At 43.4% G+C, this 22,709-nt stretch overlaps 1 protein-coding gene across 1 annotated transcript in view; it reads left to right on the top strand.

The window, feature by feature from the left end:
• Window positions 1-10,714: 10,714 nt before the first annotated feature.
• MATN1 (matrilin 1) overlaps window positions 10,715-22,709 on the top strand; it is a 37,300-nt gene continuing 25,305 nt past the window's right edge. The window contains exons 1-2 of the mRNA XM_073317791.2: window positions 10,715-10,802; window positions 15,680-16,026. Of these exons, the coding sequence (XP_073173892.2) occupies window positions 10,715-10,802; window positions 15,680-16,026 (435 nt within the window). The remainder of the gene's footprint in view (window positions 10,803-15,679; window positions 16,027-22,709) is intronic.

Here is a 22,709-nt window from a genome sequence, read left to right as displayed (position 1 = left end):
CATGTCTGTGGCATCCTATTAACTCTTATGAATCATGTCAACTCCTTTGTCCTCATATAGCTTCTGTCTTCCAAGCTTCTTGGGAGCTAAGGAGGCAGCATCCTTAAGACAACCTACCCAGCAACAGCAGAGCCTCTCTGTGGCAGTACCACATGCAGACCATCCCCTCCATTGGTGGGGGGAGGTGACCTATGGATCTGTATAGTCATGGATCCACCCCCAGAAGCCAGCCTCATTCCTCCCCAGACCCGGTCTGGGCAGTCGTGCTCCATAGTGCAGAGAGAATATGACTATCCAGCACAGCTGGACTAAATCCTGCCTTCTCTGTGCAATGGACCTGTACCGAGTTCACAAAATCCAACGTCGTCTGTGCACCTACCTCTTAAGATAGACAGGCAAGTGTTGCCATTGCCAATTCACAGATGGGGAGATTGAGGCCCAAAGAGAGGCAGTGACCTCCCAAGGTCATACAGTAGGTCAGTGGCAGTACCAGGAATAGAACCCAGGTGTCCTGTTGATTCCTAATCCCCTAGAGGGGATGTGGCTAAACTGAGAATATACGGCAATTTTGGTAATTAGAATTGATCCCTTTGAAATGAACGTGACCTATAAAATACATAAATAGTTGTTAGCTGTAAAAAGCATTTCCCATTTCTAGCATCAGAGCTAAGTAATATTTACCAGCTATTTAAAGCATAAAGGATAAACATTCACTCGCTGTTTTGGTCGTAAAAGTTATTCAAAAGGTCTATATTTAAGGCCATACATTTCTCCCCAGCTTCCCGCCTTTCCCATTGTTTGTTTAAGCCTTACAGATCCCACCCTGCCAAAAACAGTATTAATTTCCTGAGGAAAGTGGTTTGACAATAAACATTCTCCCTGATAAAAAAACAGACTAAAAGTGGCTGCTCCACTCCCTTTAAACCAGCAGTGAAACAGAATCATTGTGGGGAGAAAACATTGGAATTTGATTTTGGGTAAATGGAAGCATCAGACACAAAATTTCCCCGTGTATTTTTGAGGCTGAGTCAAGCTCAGTAACACTGAAATGGAACATCAAAGGAAGCCTTTTTTTAAATTTAACAGTTAAAAGAGTGCGAAGGTGTTTTGCTAAAACGGTCACGTTTTTCTGGTGGCTTGAGGGGAAGTAAGTTATGTTTACCAGAGGAACCATATTTATTTTGACTAACATAAAAATCAACAGTAAACTACTCAGTGTTTTGCTGGCTTTCCCAACCGGAGCCTTCTCCTTTACTCCACGACTTAGGTGGCCAATTAACATGACTTTAGCCACATCTCCGGATTCCTTCTAGAAAATATTTATGTTAGAGGACTCAGAACACAGGCAGCCATGTGTAAAATCTAGCTCTGAGGGGACAGTTCCCTAAACATTGGGGAAGTTTGGATCCAAAAACCTACAGCTTAAGCCAGCGCTTCTCAACTTTTTCAGCTTGATGGTGAAATTTGAAGTAAAAAAAAAATTCATGGTGCTTTTACATTTACTGCAAAAGAAAAATAACATAAATGATAACAGTGCTAAGCCTACATCATGTATTTGTGTGTGCATTTCAAAAAGGTGACCGAGAAGTCTTAATCTTGAAGAGTCAGGGTCTGTGGAGAATGGGAAAGCAAGATTTTCTTTGCTTAAAACTGGATAGAAATCAGAAATGTCCATTTTATGGAAAATTCCAGTTTTTTGAAAACAGATATTTGGTCTGAACCAGAATGAAAAGCTAAATTTTATTAATTTCCTGCTAAATAGAAATTAAAAAATAAATTGATTCAAGACCATCAAAACATTGGGTCTTTCAGCGATGTCAAAATGATTCACGTCAATGATGTCAAATCATCTCATCGCAGTAAGGTCTAAATGTTTCATTTCAATAAGGTAAAAATGTTTTGTTTTGACTTTATCATCTTCAAATCAGCAGGGCCTGGTGCTATTGACACGGTCTCCCATAGTATTCTTGTCAGCAAGTTAAAGAAGTATGGGCTGGATGAATGGACTATAAGGTGGATAGAAAGTTGGCTAGATTGTCGGGCTCAATGGGTAGTGATCAATGGCTCCATGTCTAGTTGGCAGTCAGTGTCAAGTGGAGTGCCCCAGGGGTCGGTCCTGGGACCGGTTTTGTTCAATATCTTCATAAATGATCTGGAGGATGGTGTGGATTGCACTCTCAGCAAATTTGCGGATGATACTAAACTAGGAGTGGTAAATACGCTGGAGAGCAGGGATAGGATACAGAGGGACCTAGACAAATTGGAGGATTGGGCCAAAAGAAATCTGATGAGGTTCAATAAGGATAAGTGCAAGGTCCTGCACTTAGGACGGAAGAACCCAATGCATCGCTACAGACTAGGGACCGAATGGCTAGGCAGCAGTTCTGCGGAAAAGGACAAAGGGGTGACAGTGGACGAGAAGCTGGATATGAGTCAACAGTGTGCCCTTGTTGCCAAGAAGGCCAATGGCATTTTGGGTTGTATAAGTAGGGGCATAGCCAGCAGATCGAGGGACGTGATCGTTCCCCTCTATTCGACATTGGTGAGGCCTCATCTGGAGTACTGTGTCCAGTTTTGGGCCCCACACTACAAGAAGGATGTGGAGAAATTGGAGAGAGTCCAGCGAAGGGCAACAAAAATGATTAGGGGTCTGGAACACATGACTTATGAGGAGAGGCTGAGGGAACTGGGATTGTTTAGTCTGCAGAAGAGAAGAGTGAGGGGGGATTTGATAGCTGCTTTCAACTACCTGAGAGGTGGTTCTAGAGAGGATGGTTCTAGACTATTCTCAGTGGTAGAAGAGGACAGGACAAGGAGTAATGGTCTCAAGTTACAGTGGGGGAGGTTTAAGTTGGATATTAGGAAAATCTTTTTCACTAGGAGGGTGGTGAAACACTGGAATACGTTACCTAGGGAGGTGGTGGAATCTCCTTCCTTAGAAGTTTTTAAGGTCAGGCTTTACAAAGCCCTGGCTGGGATGATTTAATTGGGGATTGGTCCTGCTTTGAGCAGGGGGTTGGACTAGATGACCTCCTGAGGTCCCTTCCAACCCTGATATTCTATGATTCTATGAGTCTATGAGTCTATTCACCTGAGGGTACAGAAGGAATTCGCTGAAGAAATTTCAGAGCCACTGGCAATAATATTGGCAAACTCATTGATGACAGGACAGGTCCTGGAAGACTGGAGAAGGGCTAACGTAGTGCCCATCCTTAAAATGGATAAAAAGGAGGAGCCAGGGAACCATAAACCGGTCAGGCGGACTTTGATATCTGGGAAGCTACTAGATCAATGTATAAAATATTCCATTTGCAAATACGTGAAGGATGAATGGGTGATCACTAGCAACCAGCATGGATTTACCAAGAACAAATCATGCCAAACCAGCTTGATTTCCTTCTTTGGTTTGGTGGATGGGGGAATGCTGTGGACTTAATATATCTGGACTTCAGCAATGCTTTTGACACAGTCTCACATAACATTCTGATAAGTAAACTGGAGAAATGCGGTTTCAGAGTAACAGCCGTGTTAGTCTGTATTCGCAAAAAGAAAAGGAGTACTTGTGGCACCTTAGAGACTAACCAATTTATTAGAGCATGAGCTTTCGTGAGCTACAGCTCACTTCATCGGATGCATACAGTGGAAACTGTAGTAGTTTGTGTGTGTGTTAGGGGGGTGGGGGGGTGAGAAAACCTGGATCTATGCTGGAAATGGCCCACCTTGATTATCATGCACATTGTAGGGAGAGTGGTCACTTTGGATAAGCTATTACCAGCAGGAGACTGAGTTTGTGTGTATGTGTGTGGTTTTTGGATGGGGGGGAGGGGGTGAGAGAACCTGGATTTGTGCAGGAAATGGCCCACCTTGATTATCATACACATTGTGAAGAGAGTGGTCACTTTGGATGGGCTATTACCAGCAAGGGGGGGGGGGGCGGAGGGTGAGAAAACCTGGACCTGTGGTGGAAACGGCCCAACTCAATGATCACTTTAGATAAGCTACCACCAGCAGGAGAGCGAGTCCGTATGGGGGTGGGGGGGGGGGTGAGAAAACCCGGACCCGTGCTGGAAATGGCCCACCTTGATTATCATGCACGTTGTAGGGAGAGTGGTCACTTTTGATAAGCCATTACCAGCAGGAGAGTGAGTTTGTGTGTGTGTTTTTTTGGACGGGGGTGAGGGAGTGAGAGAACCTGGATTTGTGCTGGAAATGACCCACCTTGATTATCATACACATTGTGAAGAGAGTGGTCACTTTGGATGGGCTATTACCAGCAGGAGAGTAAGTTTGAGAGTAACTGGGAATTGGTCCTGCTTCGAGCAGGGGGTTGGACTAGATGACCTTCTGGGGTCCCTTCCAACCCTGATATTCTATGATTCTATGATTCTATGATTTGTGTGGGGGGGGAGGGCGGAGGGTGAGAAAACCTGGATTTGTGCTGGAAATGGCCCAACTTGATGATCACTTTAGACAAGCCACCACCAGCAGGACAGTGGGGCGGGAGGGGGCACCGCCCCATGGTCTCTGTGTGTACACAATGTCTACTGCAGTTTCCACGGCACGCATCCGACGAAGCGAGCCGCAGCCCACGAAAGCTCACGCTCAAACAAATTGGCTAGTCTCCAAGGGGCCACAAGCACTCCCCTTCCCCCTGCAAAGACAGACCAACACGGCTGTTACTCTGAAACACTGAACAGCAAAACTAATGTTGAATTTGGAGAGTCAGACCCCACTGGAGGGCTGGCAGCGGGTTGGGATTGAAAGGAAAGACAGAGAGAGGAGATATCTGGGCTACTTTAGCAGATTGCTGTTTTGGGAAACCGATGCTACCCCGTTAACCTCACGCAGTTCTGCAGCTATCAGAGCCTCTGCTAGTTTCCAAGAGGGCGTCATGCTTCTTAAGTCAAAAACAGCTTTAAACTAAAACCAACAGCCCTCCAACACTGCACCAGTTCTGTCAATCAGCCCCTGTCAAAATCAGTCTGCTCATTCACTCGTCGGAGATGGGTTTTTTGTCTTGTTTTGTTTTTTTGAAAGTGAAATTTGATAAAAATCAGAAGTGTACCTAGCTAATACAATAGAGGAAGGAAAGCTCTGGCGTCCCATCAATCAAAATGCCACCTAATATCATTCAAGCTGGAGACGGGCCAAACAGAGTGAGCAGGGCACTTTGGGGACAATACAGCACCCACCTTGGGATAAGTTTCAGAGTAACAGCCGTGCTAGTCCGTATTCGCAAAAAGAAAAGGAGTACCCGTGGCACCCCAGAGACCAACCAATCCACCAGAGCATAAGCTCTCGTGAGCTACAGCCCACCCCATCAGACGCACACCGTGGAAACCGCAGCAGACCCCATACACACACAGAGAACATGAAACAACACCTCCTCCCACCCCACTGTCCCGCCGGCAATAGCCCATCCAAAGTGATCATCAGGTGGGCCATTTCCAGCACAAATCCAGGTCCTCCCACCCTCCACCCCCCCCCACACAAATTCACTCTCCTGCTGGCGATAGCCCATCCAAAGTGACAACTCTTTACACAATGTGCATGACAATCAAGTTGGGCCACCTCCCGCACAAATCCAGGTCCTCTCACATCCCCCCCACCCCCATACACACACAAACTCACTCTCCTGCTGGTAATAGCTCATCCAAACTGACCACTCTTCAAGTTTAAATCCAAGTTAAACCAGAACATCTGGGGGGGGGGGGGTAGGAAAAAACAAGAGGAAACAGGCTACCTTGCATAATGACTTAGCCACTCCCAGTCTCTATTTAAGCCTAAATTAATAATATCCAATTTGCAAATGAATTCCAATTCAGCAGTTTCTCGCTGGAGTCTGGATTTGAAGTTTTTTTGTTTTAAGATAGCGACCTTCATGTCTGTGATTGCTCAGCAGAACTTCCATCTGTGGATACACAATTGGTTAAACAACTGCAAATGGAGAGTAACTATTAATAGAATGATGTCAGATTGGAGGGAGGTCTCAAGGGGGGTTCCACAGGGATCTGTTCTGGTTCTGGTGTCATTTAACATCTTTATTAGTGACCTGGATGTAGGTCTAGAGAGCATACTGATCAAGTTTGCAAATGACACAAAGCTGTGCGGAAGTGGGGATTGCCAACACTTTGAAGAATAGAGCTAAAATTCAGATGGATCTTGATAAATTGGAAAACTGGGCTATAGACAACAAAATGAAATTCAGCAAAGACAAATGTAAGGTGCTATACTTAGGGAAGAAAATCCAAATGCACAAATACAGAATGGGGGGTGGGGGGGAAAACTGGCTTGGCAGCAGCACTGCTGAGAAGGATCTGGGAGCTTTGGATTACAACCTCAACATGAGTCAGCAATGCGATGCTGTTGCTGCAAAAAAGCAAAGGCATTGCATGAAAGTCAGAGGAAGTGATAGTACCACTCGGCGCTGGTTAGGCCTCAGCTGGAGGACTGTGTCCAGTTTTGGTCACCAATGTATAGAAAGGATATAGAGAAACTGGAAAGGATCCAGAGGTGAGGGACAAAGATGATCAAAGAGGTGGAATGCAAGTCAGATATGAGCAAAGGCTGAAGGAACTGGGTATGTTTAATTTGGAATAGAGGAGATTAAAAGGGGACAAGATAGCAGTCTTCAAATACTTGAAAGGCTTTCATAAAAAAGATGGAGAAAAGTTGTCCTCTCTTGCCACAGAGGGCAGGACAAGAGGCAGTTGGTTCAAACTACAGCCTGGCAGATTTAGATGACTGGAGAAACTGGATTCATTGGCACGTCTCAAGGGAACTTGATGACTGAAGGAAACAGGAGCAAATCAGAAACAGAACTGTGTAAATGAACTAATAATGATCATACTTACAAAGCTCTTGTGCAGCTTTTTCCATCCACAGATCTCCATGTGCTTTACAAAGGAAGGGGAAGTATTGTTATTCCCATGGCACAGATGGGGAAACTGAGGCAATGAATGACTGAATAAAATCCAGGTTTCTCGACCGCCCCCCCTCCTCCGCCCGCAGCTAATGCCCTATGCTTTGAGCCACGCTGCCCCTGTGAAGTTCATTCTAATTCAGTCTCCCATTCACTTGTGAGAAGAAATCATGACAATGATTATGCAGAGGGTGGGATTGCTAGCTATGGACATGCCTGGGTTCCACAGCCTTACTAGGAACTTTTCATGATTATTATTATTTTTATTACCACAGCACCTAGGAGTCTTAGCCATGGACCAGGACCACACTGCACTAGGCGCTGTTTAAGCACAGAACAAAAAGACAGTCCCTGCCCAAGAGAGCTGACCATCTAAGTATAGGGGAAGAAACAACAGATGGAAACAAGCAGTGAAGTAGAAGGCAACAATGAGAGTCCGCATGATAAGCTGTTGTCTCAGCACGCCACAGGCCTAACTGTTGACAAGATTTTTGCAGGCATCGCAGCATCGGAGAGTTTTAGGGAGGGACTGGAAGGTGGAGAATGAGGTGGCTTTGCAGATGTTTATGGGGAGCTCCCCGCCCAAGCGTGAGGGGCAGCAGGGGAGAAAGCACGAATATGCTTGTTGCAAAATTTAACAAGTGGACAATGGAGGCTGACGTCACAGGTAAATTGTGTGGTGTGACCAGGATTTCCCATGGGTCAGCTGCAACGTTAGTGTCTTTAGGCAAATACAGCTTGAGATCTCTTTGGAACAGAGATATTGGCCTCTCTGTAGAAAACTTTATGCAGGAGATGTAAAGGGGCCATGTCACCATGTGCCCAGCTCATTGCTTCTGCTTTTGTCCCTTCTCCAAGGAGCCCAGGGTAGAGGTTAGAAACATGTATCAAAGTTGCTGATCCCCTCTTGCCTGGTTGGTTGAGGAACTTGACACTGAACTTTGCTCCTGAACTGAACTCTTGAGTAAGATCTACAGGGACCCCTAAGACTGAGACACTGGGCAATGTATTTCTCTTTGCCATTTCCCACAACCTTCACACTCTGCTTTCTTTGGTAAAGAGGGGTTAACACATATGAACTTTGCCATTACCTCTAAACAGTTGACTTCAAAGAGGGCAGGGTTGGTCCTGATGTAGTACCTTGATTCAAAGCTCCTTGGACATAGAAGGAATGAGCCGGATCTAGTATTTGAAACAAGTGCTTCTTCAGTAAAGAGGAGTGTGTATGTGTATGTGTATGTGAGGGAGAGAGAGAACAATCTTCTATGCTTCTGGAAACATGAAACCTACAATAGCTGCCCTACAGAATGGGGCCAGCTTAATCCTTTAATGGTTTATCTATTTGTGTTGTGAGTGGCCTTGGAAGAGCCCTAAATGTATATTTTCCTCTGGAAAAATTGGATCCAGTGTTTTAGTTTTCTGAGGCCCGGGGAAAAAATTATGGTTCATATTTTAAAAATAAACATTTCTTTTAAAGATCTATAAATGCAGACGTATGGTATCCAAAATGCCTCTGCCCTTACCCTGTTTTCAAAGCTTTAATGTTGTGTGTGTGCCCCAACCTCCGTAGTGAAAAATATCACCTGAAATGTATTTATCTTTCTTTGCTAATTAGCAGAAAAATGACACAGAGAAACCTTATATTTTCTTCGGCAAGAACGGCCATAGAGACTTCATTTATGGAGGGATCTGAATGATCCCCATTCATGGCCAGCAATACCGTCTGCACCAATAGTTCTTTGTGTGCCAAGCAGAGCGAAAGGAAAAAAAAAACCCCATATTTTACATATATATATATATGGGGGTGGAAGCAAAAAACACATGTATTTTAATTCCATTTTGTTCCCTGATACGATCTGTAGTTATGTGGGGGTGGGGGTATATGTGTGCGTCTGCAAGTGTGTGTATATGTGTTTGTGTGTATGTGTGTGAATGTATAAATGCATTTGTGTGGATGTATATTTGTGTATGTGTGCCAATGTAGATATTATAATAATACCTAGCTCTTATATATAGCTTTGTGTGTGCACGCATATGTATATGTGTGTGTGTTTTCCCATGGTAATCTGCAGCCAAATGCTCCCAATCTTGCTCACCTTAAATAGCAATTCCTCTGTGAGTCAGCCTCATTTATCTCAGTGGAGCTACCTGTGAAATAAGATGCCACTCACCATGAGCAAGAGCAGTAGATTTGGGGCCCCAGGGTATGGCTACACTGAAAATAAAAAGCCCACAGCAGCAAGTCTCGGAGCATGGGCCAACTGACTTGGGCTCATGGGGATCGTGCTATGTGGCTAAAAATAGCAGTGCAGATGTTCAGGCTGGGGCTAAAACCTGCCGAGATGGGAGGATCTCAGAGCCCAGGCTTCCTCCTGCAAAATTTTGTTGGTGAGTTTATCCATTTCTCATCAAGATGTTGATGGCTTTGAAACGTTCTGGCCAGCTCTTCTAAGGCCAGCTTGTGCTTTCCTTACTCACGACTCACTTGAGTAGCGCCTTGTTCTGTGTGATGGCCCATTGATTTCATGTGGGGGGGGCACTTGTGGAGTAAAGTGCTACTCAGCATAATAATGGCGGAATTGGCATCCTCTGGATCTGAAGGTGGTTTGCTGAGGCTCGGGGATCATACAGTGTCAGTGAAATGAATGAATGCTTAAGGTGGTGAATGGATGGCTGGATAGATGAGATTGGCAGATCACTTGCAGCCTAAAGGCATTTATCAACTAACATGGAAGCATTGTTATGTTACTTTGTGATGAATGCATCTACTTACTATTAATGTATTAACATAGCCCGCTAAATCTGCATAGTGCTTTATGGATACTGAAGACATCTGATTCCTATTCACTCAGCGCATCATGGGTTTTATTTATCTGTTTAGATTGTCAGCTGCTTGTGGCAGTCACTGCATCTTCTTCTAGGTTTGGGCAGAACCTGCTAAAAACAATAAATCATACAGTATTCTAATCTATCGATTTATTTAGTTTTACTAATCTAATCTATCTATCTATCTATCCTTTGCTGTTAATATCTCTGGTTTGCTCTCTATTTTCAGTATCCTAAAGAGTACAATTTTTATAATGGATGTAACAATTTACCCCTGAAGTTAACTCATTCTGTTTCACATTACTTTGACTGTGTCTCACTGAGCTATGATTCCAGTCCTTTCATTCCCCTCTGCTCCCTCACTCCTACTTTAGCAGATTGATATTTTTGCCTGCAGATTAGTAAAAAGAAGTGGGGGGGAGGGGCCCACCACAAGGCAGATGTTTCCTAAACCCTGAGGTCTGCATTTCATGTGCCGAGCTGGATATCTAAGGGTTTGTGTGACCTGGTTCTTGCCCCGCTCTCCCACCCCCTCCAGTCTTAGGAAGGGTGCTAGCCCCATACACCGCAGACCATTGGCTTAGTGCAGCAAACACCAGGCTAGGCAGATTAAAGCCCGCGAATGACGGGTTAACCCCTTTCCCCAACCTGCTTTCACTGGCCCCACTGTCAAGGTCTCAGATTCTCCACATTCTGGGCAGTTGCGGGTCCTCTTTATTACTTCCCATCCCTAGCCGAGCAATGAACCCCTTGTGGAAAGCCCCAGGGGCTGGGCAAAGCCAGGAGACCCTTCGTGTCATTCAAAGTTTTCTTCTTCTTTTCCTCCCTCCCCACCTCCAACCTTGCCCTCCCCCCAGGTATTTCACAAGTGTCAGAGGCTGGCCTGCTGCCCCTCTGAGGAGTGGCATGTTAATACCTCTGCCCAAGACTCTTGCCTGCCACTCTGCCTCCAGCTTCTGAGCAATCATGGACAGGATTTTCTCTGGCTTCTTGCTCTGTGCGTTTCTTCTCTTCCAGGATCACGGCATTTACGGGGCTCCCCCTCAGCCCAGAGGTAAGTGAAGAGGTCAGTTTGTTTGTGGTACCTTCTCACCACCCGAAGCCATTCCACTCGGGTGGATGTGAACACAGGGGGGATAAAGGGAGAAAAACAACACCAAACAGATTGCAGGACTGTGCAAAGAATCTTTTGCAAATAGTTGACCAAGGCAGCAAAATCCTGCTGTGCTGCATTCTCCTGCTTGCTTCGTTACTTTGCAATAATAGCCGCATGCATGGCACAGACACAGTTAACAGAAAGTTGCTTCAGTGTGTCTTCAGCATAGTATGAGGTCCAGTTCCTTTTAGCTGGAGGAGGCACTGCCATTAAAGGAGATGTCTTGTGCCCTTTTTATCTCCTGAATAGAACTCGCTTCTTCTCTCAAAGCGTTCCTCAAAGAGCTGGTTTTGTTTGGGAAATTCAAGGAGCAAATTGGCCTGGATTGATCAGACATTCCTAGGTCTGGTTCACCTTTCCGAGTAAAGTGGAATGGATTGGTTTTGAGGTTGGTCCTTATTAAGGTTTTAATGTAGTCCTTTTTCAAGCAAACTTCCAGTGAATTCCTTCAGTTTGTTGAAGTCAATGGTAGATTTTGCCTGAATTGGGATGACAGGATTTGCCTTAGAGGCAAGCTGTTCAAGAGATACCCTGTGAGCATCCTTAAAGAAGGATGGTTAATTTTAATGTCTGTAAATCCCCATTTCCCAGCTACAAAATACTTGACAATGGTAGGCAGCCAGTGTGCTGAGTTCACTGCCTATCATGCTGAACAATACTGTCACATTGTTTCCTTGTACTCCCAGTCTGTCTGTCTACACCTTTTGTCTCTGGCCTTTGGGGCAGGGGCTGTCGGCGTCTTCGGTGTTTTTAAAGCACCTAGAACAGTGATGTTCTGGTCATGTTGGGGGCTCTTAGACACTGTGGTATTACAAATAATATATAATAAATGAACAGGTGTTGAATTCAAAAGGAAAAGCTAATAGTGAAAAAGATTTGTACAAATGGTAAAGAAATCAGTCCATTAACTGATCCAGTAGGGACTGGATGAAGTTACAGACAACAATTAATGTTCAGCCAACCTGTGGAACTCATGGCTGCAGGAGGTGGCCACGACAAATATTGGGGCTGGATTTGTAAAAGGGTTGAGTGATTTTAGGACATTTAAAAACATTTATACCTGTGCAGATCACAAAATGATCAGGGTAATGTGACTACATGCTGCAGAGCATAAGGTAGCCATGCAGAGAAAGGAAATGTCTTTGCAGACTGTCCAACTGATCAGCTTTGTGAAGAGATGGTATCCCTACACCTGAACCATCCAGTACTAGATATTACCAGAGTCAGGAAATGACAGATGGATCATTCATCCAATCCACTATATTTCTAGTATGATTGAATGCTGCTTGCAATATAAATATGTTTTAATTCTGCGTTACCAACAGTTTTCTGTTTCTTCTAATTAAACCAGCACCATGGTGCTTCCGCAAACTCTGTTTCATTGCCATAAGGGCTTGACTATTATAAAAGTTATTACAGAATAAGGTAGAAATGGATTTAAAGTGGAGTATCTACTCTGGAATAAGTCCACATGTGGCCATTCTTATTCCAAAATAAAAGTGTTGTTTTTGGTTTAATTTAATCCACTTTCAAAATCAATTAAGCTATTTTGGAAAAAGGCACTTATGCCAGAATGAAAGTGTCTATATGTGGAGTTATTCAAGACTAATTGTTTTGGAATAGCTCTTCCTGAATAGCTCCATGTGTTGACAAGCCCTAAGACCAGGGAGCCTTCTGGGGCTGGACACAATTAGCTAGACTTGCTTTTGATTTTTCAATACTCTCCTTTTATTTCCCCATAAATACATTTTAATTTCATAAGAAGAGATACAAAAAAAAGTTATTTGGGACAAAAATACAAAAGCGCTTTGTGAAAAAGTTGATTCCAAAATATTTTATTGGCTCAGTCAGTCCTTATCCCACACTTCAATGCTTTGGTACAACACTTCTTTCTTGGCAGCAGTTAACAATTAAAAAAAAAAACAAATGGTGGTTAGGGCACTGGAGTGGGAATCAGGAGACTTATTGTCCATTCCTTGATCCACTAAGGACAGACTGCATGACCTTGGGCAAAGCTCATGGCCTCAGTTTCCCTACCTATAAAATGGGTATAATGATACTTCATAAAGTTCTTTTTTGGTCTAAGAATTAAAGCACTATGTAAGCTTGATTATAAACAGACGTTTTCTACTTCCTGCAATGAAATATGGCAGTGAAGTGAAACCAACCCCCCCGGCAGTAAATGGTTACTTTTCAGTGGAAACCAGTGTGTCCTACTGACTAATTCCTCCTTGCATCCCTCCTGCACATTGCGTTGTTTAGAGATACATTATTCTGAAGCCAGTGACACATTCAGCACTAGAGTCTTTCAGGAAACCCACCTGATGATCTCTCCTCATGGACGTATAGCAGGATATTTGTTTTCATCTGTCTAATAGCGTGAAAGCTCAGTTACATTTCACACTGATGACCAACTCCAATATCTATGTCTTAATTTTTGCTGGTCAAAAAGCTTGTCTGACAGAACTTTTCCCCTGTATCGCAGAACCTATATCCTCCTCCTGTGTGAAAATGAAATATTAACAGAGAATATGAGAACAGAACCTCACAGAGGCAGGCTAAATGGGGCAATTTGGGAAAATGTTCATAAAAATATCAACCCTTTTTATTTATTTATTTTTTTGGTCACAGTTTGAAATTTTGATGAAAAATGTCATCAAAATGGTCAATTTTGAGAAATTCCATCCAGCTGCAGGACAGAGCATCTTGACCACCAATAGTTTTCTCCATCATGTTTATTATTGATCTTACAAAGGGAACATAGAAGTTACATGGGGAATATGTCATCTTAGGTCAATCTATTTTACATTTTCACACTGATTCTCTTGTCTAGTGCAGCCTTATTCTTTACAGTATGATCACCAGTGCTTTGTGATGTGATGCCAAGAGGAAAAGTTCATAGATTCATAGATACTAAGGTCAGAAGGGACCATTATGATCATCTAGTCTGACCTCCTGCACAACGCAGACCACAGAATCTCACCTACCCACTCCTGCAAAAAACCTCTCACCTATGTCTGAGCTGTTGAAGTCCTCAAATCATGGTTTAAAGACTTCAAGGAGCAGAAAATCCTCCAGCAAGTGACCCGTGGCCCATGCTACAGAGGAAGGCGAAAAACCTCCAGGGCCTCTTCCAATCTGCCCTGGAGGAAAATTCCTTCCCGACCCCAAATATGGCGATCAGCTAAACCCAGAGCATATGGGCAAGATTCACCAGCCAGATACTACAGAAAATTCCTTCCTGGGTAACTCAGATCCCACCCCATCTAACATCCCATTACAGGCCATTGGGCGCCTATTTACCATGAATATATAAAGATCAATTAATTACCAAAATCATGTTATCCCATCATACCATCTCCTCCATAAACTTATCGAGTTTAATCTTAAAGCCAGATAGATCTTTTGCTCCCACTGCTTCCCTTGGAAGGCTATTCCAAAACTTCACTCCTCTGATGGTTAGAAACCTTCGTCTAATTTCAAGTCTAAACTTCCTGGTGGCCAGTTTATATCCATTTGTTCTTGTGTCCACATTGGTACTGAGCTTAAATAATTCCTCTCCCTCTCCGGTATTTATCCCTCTGATATATTTATAGAGAGCAATCATATCTCCCCTCAGCCTTCTTTTAGTTAGGCTAAACAAGCCAAGCTCCTTGAGTCTCCTTTCATAAGACAAGTTTTCCATTGTGATTTAATGCAGCGGCTCTCAACCTTTCCAGATTACTGTACCCTTTTCATGAGTCTGATTTGTCTTGCGTACCCCCAAGTTACACCTGACTAAAAACTACTTACTTACACAATCAGACATAAACATACAAATGTGTCGCAGCACACTGTTATTGAAAAAATGCTGACTTTCTCATTTTTACCATGTAATTACAAAATAAATCAACTGGACTATAAACATTGTACTTACATTTCAGTATACAGTATATAGAGCAGTAGAACCAAATCATTGGCTGTATGAAATTTTAGTTTGTACTGACTTTGATAGGGCTTTTTCTGTAGCCTGTTGTAAAACTAGGCAAATCTCTAGATGAGTTGATCTACCCCTTGGAAGACCTCTGTATACCCCCAGGGATACATGTACCCCTAGCTGAGAACCACTGCTTTAAGGGTTAAACCAGGGGGTTATATGAGTCAGGACTCCTGGGTTCTATTTCCACCTCTACTGACCCCCTGGAGCTTTGAGGTAGTTATTTAATGGCTAGGTGTGCCTCTGTTTATCTGTCTGTGAAGTGGCAATAACAATACCTATTGCACAGACTTGTTGTGGGAATTTATGTATTAATTTTTGCAAAGCGTTTGAAGGGCATCTGATCAAGGTGCTTCAGACAGTTGGTTTGCCCCTCTGCTGTTTTACTCCAGTGTGACTGCACTGAGTTTCATCAGCATAACAGCATAAACCTGGAGTGGTGAATCCAGCCCCACAAATGCCAAATATTATCTCATCACCTCTGTGCATTATAAGTACACATATTTGTACACGATGTTATGTTTTTATACAAATACAAATACTTTTCTAAAAAGTATAAACTTTATAAACTTTGATTAATTAGTTCCCACTTTGCCCCTATGAGATAAGTAAGTATTTATCATCTTCCCATTGGTTTTACAAATGACACCCAGTTCTCTGCCATAACCCAGTAGAACCCTATCTCCCCACAAGAACCAGGAAGTCTTGAGTCCCCAGCATCCTGCTCTGATCCCTGAACCTCACTAGTTTTTCTGTAGCCTTATTTCTTCATCTTTCTCTTCCCACTTTTCTCGTGCAGGTGCTCTGTGTAGGACGAGACCCTCTGACCTGGTGTTCATCATAGACAGCTCCCGAAGCGTGCGCCCCCATGAATTTGAGCAGGTCAAAGTATTCTTGTCCCAGGTCATCGAGTCCCTAGATGTGGGCCCCAATGCCACTCGGGTGGGGGTGATCAATTATGCCAGCACAGTCAAGAATGAGTTCTCCCTCAAGACCCACTGGACCAAAGCCAGCCTGCTGCAAGCAGTCCGCAAGATCAAGCCTCTCTCCACGGGCACCATGACGGGCTTGGCAATCCAGTTTGCCATCAATAGGGCGTTCAGCGACTCAGAAGGGGCCCGTGTGAGGTCTCCTGAGATTAATAAGGTAAGTGAATTATCTGCTGAGCTGCTGCATTGGGAGAAGTCAGTGTTGCTCTCCCTGATGGTATCACCCCTCCCACCCATTCCCCTTCCTTCTGTCTAATCAGAGACTGGAAACATTGAAGAAAATGGCCAAAGTCCCCCACAAGATATTAGGGATGGGGAAAAAGTGATTGTTATCTCTGTGGCAATGGCCGTCTTTACTAATATCCCATCCAAGGAAAATACACTAAAGGACCTTTAATTTTGCAGTGGCAAGGAGGTTGTTTTTCTAAGACAGATAGAGCAATCGGGGACTCAATTCTCATAGAAAGTCAGCGGGATCTTCGCCTCGGATCCTCAAAGGTATGCAGGTGCCTAATTCCCATTTATTTCAATGGGAGTTAGGTGCCTAATTCACTTTGACGATCTGGGCCTTGGTGCCTCACTTTTCTTTGTGCCTTTGCAAACCCCCACCTCGAACTCACAAGGTAGAAAATGTCAGAATTAAGGTTGCCCTGGAAACCTTAATTCCCCCATACCTCCAGCCCACTCCTTGTCTGTCTTGACTATTGAGATGGCGAGACCACCTCTTTCTATATGCACGTAGTGACTGTGGGGCAGCGAGATCATGGTCTAGGTTGGTATTTAACATAGGAATGGCCACATTGGGTCAGACCAAAGGTCCCTTTAGCCCAGTATCCTGTCTTCTGACAGTGGCCAATGCCAGATGCCCCAGAGGGAATGAACAGAACAGGGAATCATCAAGTGATCCATCCATCCCCAGTTGCCCAGAGGCTAGGGACACCATCCCTGCCCATCCTGGCTAATAGCCATTGATGGACCTAGCCTCCATGAACTTACCTAGTTCTTTTTTGAAGCTCTACCATATAACAACAACAGCATCTGCTTTCCCCTGACTTGTCATCTCTGAAATTGGCTACACCTGCCTCAGCTCAATGACAGCCGGGGGGGAAACTCTCCCTTCTGTGCATGCAGAAAGCTTGTTTCATTAACAGCTTGCATTTTAACTAAACATTAGTCATGACGCAGCCTGGGCCTGCATGCCTAAAGCTGGCTCCCCAGGCTCTCTGCTAGCAAGACAGGAGCAGAAAAATAAGCAAGGACTTAAAATGGGCAACCAGAGCTTCTGTGCCAACCAATCAGGAAACCAGCTGTTTGAAGAAGGCTTTTTTCCCCCAACTCTAAAATTTCTGGAATGTCAGTTTCTTTCCTTTCCCCTCTGCTGCCAGCAGAGGAATGGGGAAGCCAGTAATGTGGAATTGTGTGCAAAACAGAGAGGGTAAAGAAGCCAAAGGCAGCAAAAACAACCAACCAAAAAAGCCAACAACCAACAAAGCCTAAATGCAAGAAATGCACTCTGGTAAAAATGTGACCACACCTGAAAAAAAAAAAAAAAACAAACCCCGACACTAGCATTTTAAAGGCTGTGGTAGCCAGAAATTAACTAGACACTACTGAAAAATGGTGCCAATGGATGGGGATCAGATCTCTTCATGGACCTACTTCTATGCCCCCTGTCACTCTAGCATCAGCGCACCTAACAAATACAATTGGATTTACCTCACGTGAGTCTTTTATCCCCAAGTTCACAGAGGGGAAACTGAGGCTCAGATATTGAAGGCGGGATTTTCAAAAGCACTCAGTATTTTTGTCTAAGTCTTACTGACTTAGTGGGAACACATTTGGGCCAAAACTGAGCACTTTTGAAAATCTAACTTTCCCAAGGTCACACAGTAAATCTGTGGCTGAGAACCTATATCTTCTGAAGCTCAGCCCGGTGCCATAATCACAAAAACATCCTTCCTGTAGAAGTGAGAGCAGGGACCTGGAAGCCAGGATTCCTGGCTTCTGTTTTCACTTTTGCCATTGACTGAGTGTGTGACTTTGGGTAAGGCACTTAGGGTTGAAGTGTGGGCAGATGTAAAATGGTGTAAAATGTAATAACCTTTTCTCCCACACAGGGCTGTTGCGAAACCTAATTTTAATGATGCTTCATGCCTAATGTAATGACACTCAACTCACCAATGGATATAAGGCAGTGCATAATAGCTTGGTATTATTATTACTATTATTATTAGTAGTAATAATTAATGTTTGTAAAGTGCTTTGAGATTCTTGGATGATCCTGGTTATGATTCTGGCCAAGTTAGTACAAATAGAATAAGAATGGACTCAACTTTAATCTTTTTTTGGAGATTCAAAGTTGTTCATTCTGTCCCACAGGTATATTTTGTCTTTCACTGCTTTCAGGTGTTACTCATGGAAACAGAAATGGTAAAATTACCCAAGAGAGGCAGCATGGGGTGATGTATTTATCCCTGTTAGAAACAGGACAGCTATCTAACATATTGTGTTTATACCGTTCCGCTCACTGAAGCATGGTATCTAGGTGAAAAGAAAAGGAATACTTGTGGCACCTTAGCTGACCCAATGGTATTTGCAGCCCAAGTCCCAAATGGCTTCAAACTCATCCTGGGCTCATTCAGATCCAAACTGTCCTTCAGGCCTTTTGGAGTTTGTTCACCACTGGGTTAAAAGAGGAGATTTTAGAGTCTTCCTTCCTTGTCCCCAGGGCCAGATTAAAATGAAATAAGGCACAGATCCACCAGCATTCTGGAGATGCACAAAACCCATCGCTTTCATCTCCCACCTCATCATCTCTGCTTTCCTTCCATGTACGGAATTTTCTACCCTGTGAGCTTTTAGAAGCCCGTCACTTCTCGAGTCCTCATCCCTGTGGACACTTTTGACAAAAATGATTTTTTTTTCCCGATTGGCCAACATTTTTCACATTTTCATCCAAACAATCGAAACCCCAAAATTCTTCAGTTTAAAAATGTAAAATTTGATTTTCAGTGATCGAAAATGGCCCTGTTTTGTCTAAGAAAATCCATGTAAAATGCTCAATCCACACTCCATGCCTGTGGATGGGGCATGCGGGCCCTTATCACTGAATGCAGTGCTGTGCACACACATTGTCTGACTTGCCACTACATGTCTAGCATTGCCAGCTTCCAGGCCAACAGGGGTTATAAAGAAACTCCTGCATCGCAGAGAGCAGCTCCTTACAGCACCACCGCTCCTTCATCCCACACTTGAAGGCTCCTTCTGAATGCAGATCCTAGGGCATCAAAATTCCTGCTTTAATCTGCTAGGGAACTCTCCTCCCCTCCCCCAGAGCTTTATTCCCTGAAGCCAAACACCATGAATGCATTGGCAGTGGTCCTGTGGAACTGGGAATAGCTTCAGGAAACTTTTTCCCTCCTCTTTGAACCTGACTCCAGTTCACCCCCTAAAGAGCAGTTCCATGCTCGCATAAGAAACTTGATCCCCAGCAAGACCTTTCCAGGGAGAGACAGTAGAAGCAGCAGCGGGACCAGGGCACAATGAAGGAAGGATATTAATGTTTCTAGAAAAGCCCTCCTGTCAGTTAGCTAGTAGCCCAGCGCAGCTTGGAGGTGGCAAACTAGATTGAAAACTCAATCAAATAGTGACAAAGACAGGGCCTCCTTACAGCTGGGTCTCCCAAGCTCTCTAGCAAACACAGTTGTTACTTCACTGAGAGATGGCTGGGCATGTTCCAAAATCTTAGGTAACTTTCTGCTCAGTGTAATATGATTTTACTTTATTATGTGCTAAAGAACAGTGCACTCTATTGTCTGATACTGGCCTTTGGGAAGAGAATGCCAGGCAGATACTCACATTCCTGCAAGCCTGTCTACAATGGATAATTCACAGTGTAACAATAAAAAAAAAAAATGAAAATCCAGCAATCACATACTACAGTATTTTTGTCTAGTCTTAGGAAGAGCCATTGCAAAAACCCAAAGCAGAGCAGAAAACAATGGACTAGATTCCTTCCTGGTGTAACTCAATGGGAGATGCTTTGTGACCCTTTATAGCAGGGCTGGATTTGGTCCAACTTTTGTGATAAGGAAAAAAGTTAGCGACTACCTATTTGTTAAAAAGAAAAGGCAGACTTGTGGCACCTTAGAGACTAACAATGTATTTGAGCGTAAGCTTTCGTGAGCTACAAGTCCTCCTTTTCTTTTTGCGGATACAGACTAACACGGCTGCTACTCTGATATCTATTTATTGGCTCTATCACAAATGATTTCCCCCCTTTTTTTCTGAGATGCCATTCTGTAATAATGATGATGCAGGACTAAAATGGGGTCAAATATTTTTATCTAAATATGTTTTTAAAAAGAGAAATGGTTTTGCTGTCCAAAGAAACATTTTTATGGAAAATTTTCATTTTAGTCAAAATGTGCCTCTTTAAAATGTGCCTCTTTAGTCCTTAATGTACCCACTAAAAGAGTAAGCAAAATTTTAACTGAAAAATTTTACATTTTTGGAAAATAAATGAATTTGTGTTTTTTACAAAATAATAAATTTTCATTTGGTTGAAAGTTTTCAGTCTGGTCATCTTAAAGAGAGAATGTAAACCAAACATTTTTAAAATATTTTTTTGTCTTCTGGGAGAAAAAGAAAAATCAAATATTTGGATTTCAAAGCTCCCACACAAAATTTCAGTTTTTGGATTTGGTTATTCATTGAAAAAGAAATGAACAAAAACGTTTGGGAAATATCTTTAGAAAAACCAACAGCTAAAGAACATCACACAAAACATTAGCATTTCTTTCTCTGCTGTATGGAGGACCAAGTCTCACTCAGTGAATCCACATCACAAGTGCCCTGATTCAACGCTAAAAGCTCTACAAAACCCCACTGAACTGAACAATCCAGCTTGACTTGTCTTGCTTCTTACATCTCTGTTGATAACCAGGAAGCTGCAGCTGGAACCGAATGTGCAGGGTGAGGTAGAACAGAACCCAGCTCCCAGAGCTTCCCAGAGCTGTATCAACTCCTGATGGACTACCAGAAGTAACACTTGCTTTTGCAAATGAGATCAGCAGTTGTGACTGACAGGATGGAGAGCAGATTCATCTCTGGTTTCACTCTGCTGAAGTTAAAGGTGCTACGCCAGGATCAATTTGGTCCATGACATGCAAGAAGGTCCTGTTTTACAGTCGCTTTTCCAACCCTAATCAAAGTTCAGTTGAAGGATCTGAGTGTGTATCGTATAAGCGTGTACACACGCACACACACATAATGTGGACTGATATATAGGAGCCAGTGACTCATATTTTCTTCCGCAGGTCTTGTCTTTGAAACAGAAACCGGGACTTAGATTTGTGCTACTGCTGCGTCATTGCAGGTGGGCAGAAACCTCAGCTGCCCTGCAATTCACGTGTGTGTGTCCTCTGCAAGTAAACCATTCAAGGCAATGTCACTCCAACCCATCTGTTCCCCAGTACTGTCTTTTTCCAGACAATGTAGGACAGTACTAGCCAAAAGGAATTATTCCCACAGACAGATTTCAGTGGCGCTGACTAAGCTGAACCCACTTTCAGTTTTCAAGTGCTACTGAATTAATTTAATCTCTGCTATTTTCTGAGGCCAGGTTCTGAGTTAGAGGGTGACAGAGGGAGCTTGGCAATCTGCCACAAGGAATAGGATGACAAAGGAACACAGTGGGATTTCATAGAATCATAGAAATGTTGGGTTGGAAGGGACCTTGGGAGGTCATCAAGTCCAGCACCCTGCGCTGAGGCAGGACCAAGTAAACCTAGGCCAGCCCCGACAGGTGTTTGTCCAACCTGGTCTTAAAAACCTCCAGTGACGGGGATTCCACAATTGGTAGCCTATTCCACAGCTTAACTCCCCTTCTAGTTAGAAAGTTTTTCCTAACAGCTAACCTAAATCTCTCTGGCTGCAGATTAAGCCCATTACTTCTTGTCCTGCCTTCAGTGGCTCACAGTTCAATTGCTTGTAACAGCCTTTAACGTACTTGAAGACTTATCAGGTCCCTTCTCAGTTTTATTTCTAAAGACTAATCATGTCCAGTTTTTTAAATCTTTTCTCATAGGTCAGGTTGTCTAAAACATTGATGGTTTTTGTTGCTCTCTTCTGGACTCTCTCCAACTTATCACCATCTTGACTAAAGGACGGCACCCAGAATTAGACACAGTACTCCAGCTGAGGCCACACCAGTGCTGAGAAGAGAGGAACAATTACTCCTGTGTCTTCCATATGACATTCCTGTTAATACACCCCAGAGTGACATTCGCCTTTTTTGCAACTGCATCACATTGACTCACATTGAATTTGTGCTCCACTAACGCTCCCAGATCCTTTTCAGCGGTGCTACCACCTCGCCAGTCATTCCCCATTTTGTAATTGCATTTGATTTTTCCTTCCTAAGTCTGGCTGTTCTTACCAAGAATATCATGGAGAAAATGAATAAGGAAATATTTACTCCTTCACATAACACAAGAACCACGGGTCACCCAATAAGTGAAGTACTTTGCACTTGTCTTGGTTGAATTTCATCTTGTGGATTTCAGACCAATTATCTAATTTGTGAAGATCCTTTTGAAATCTAATCTGGACTTTGTATTTCTCTGGCACCTTCCATCTAGGGATCCCTGCGCCCTTTGCAAATATTTATAAATTCAGCCTCACAACCAAAGTCAACCCTAGCACAACTCCACCAACCTCCACAGAGTTACCCCAGTGATTATTATGGACCATTTTCCTCATTTAAAAGATGAAGGGAGCTGAAAAACAGAATAAGTAAGGCCAACTCGTTCAAACTAGGCTGCCTAAAATTAGGCACCT

Source organism: Lepidochelys kempii, chromosome 19 (assembly GCF_965140285.1).
Source record: "Lepidochelys kempii isolate rLepKem1 chromosome 19, rLepKem1.hap1, whole genome shotgun sequence".
Classification (NCBI taxonomy): domain Eukaryota; kingdom Metazoa; phylum Chordata; order Testudines; family Cheloniidae; genus Lepidochelys; species Lepidochelys kempii.
The sequence above is the reverse complement of the archived record's forward strand: the minus strand, read 5'-3'. Positions and strand labels throughout refer to the sequence as shown.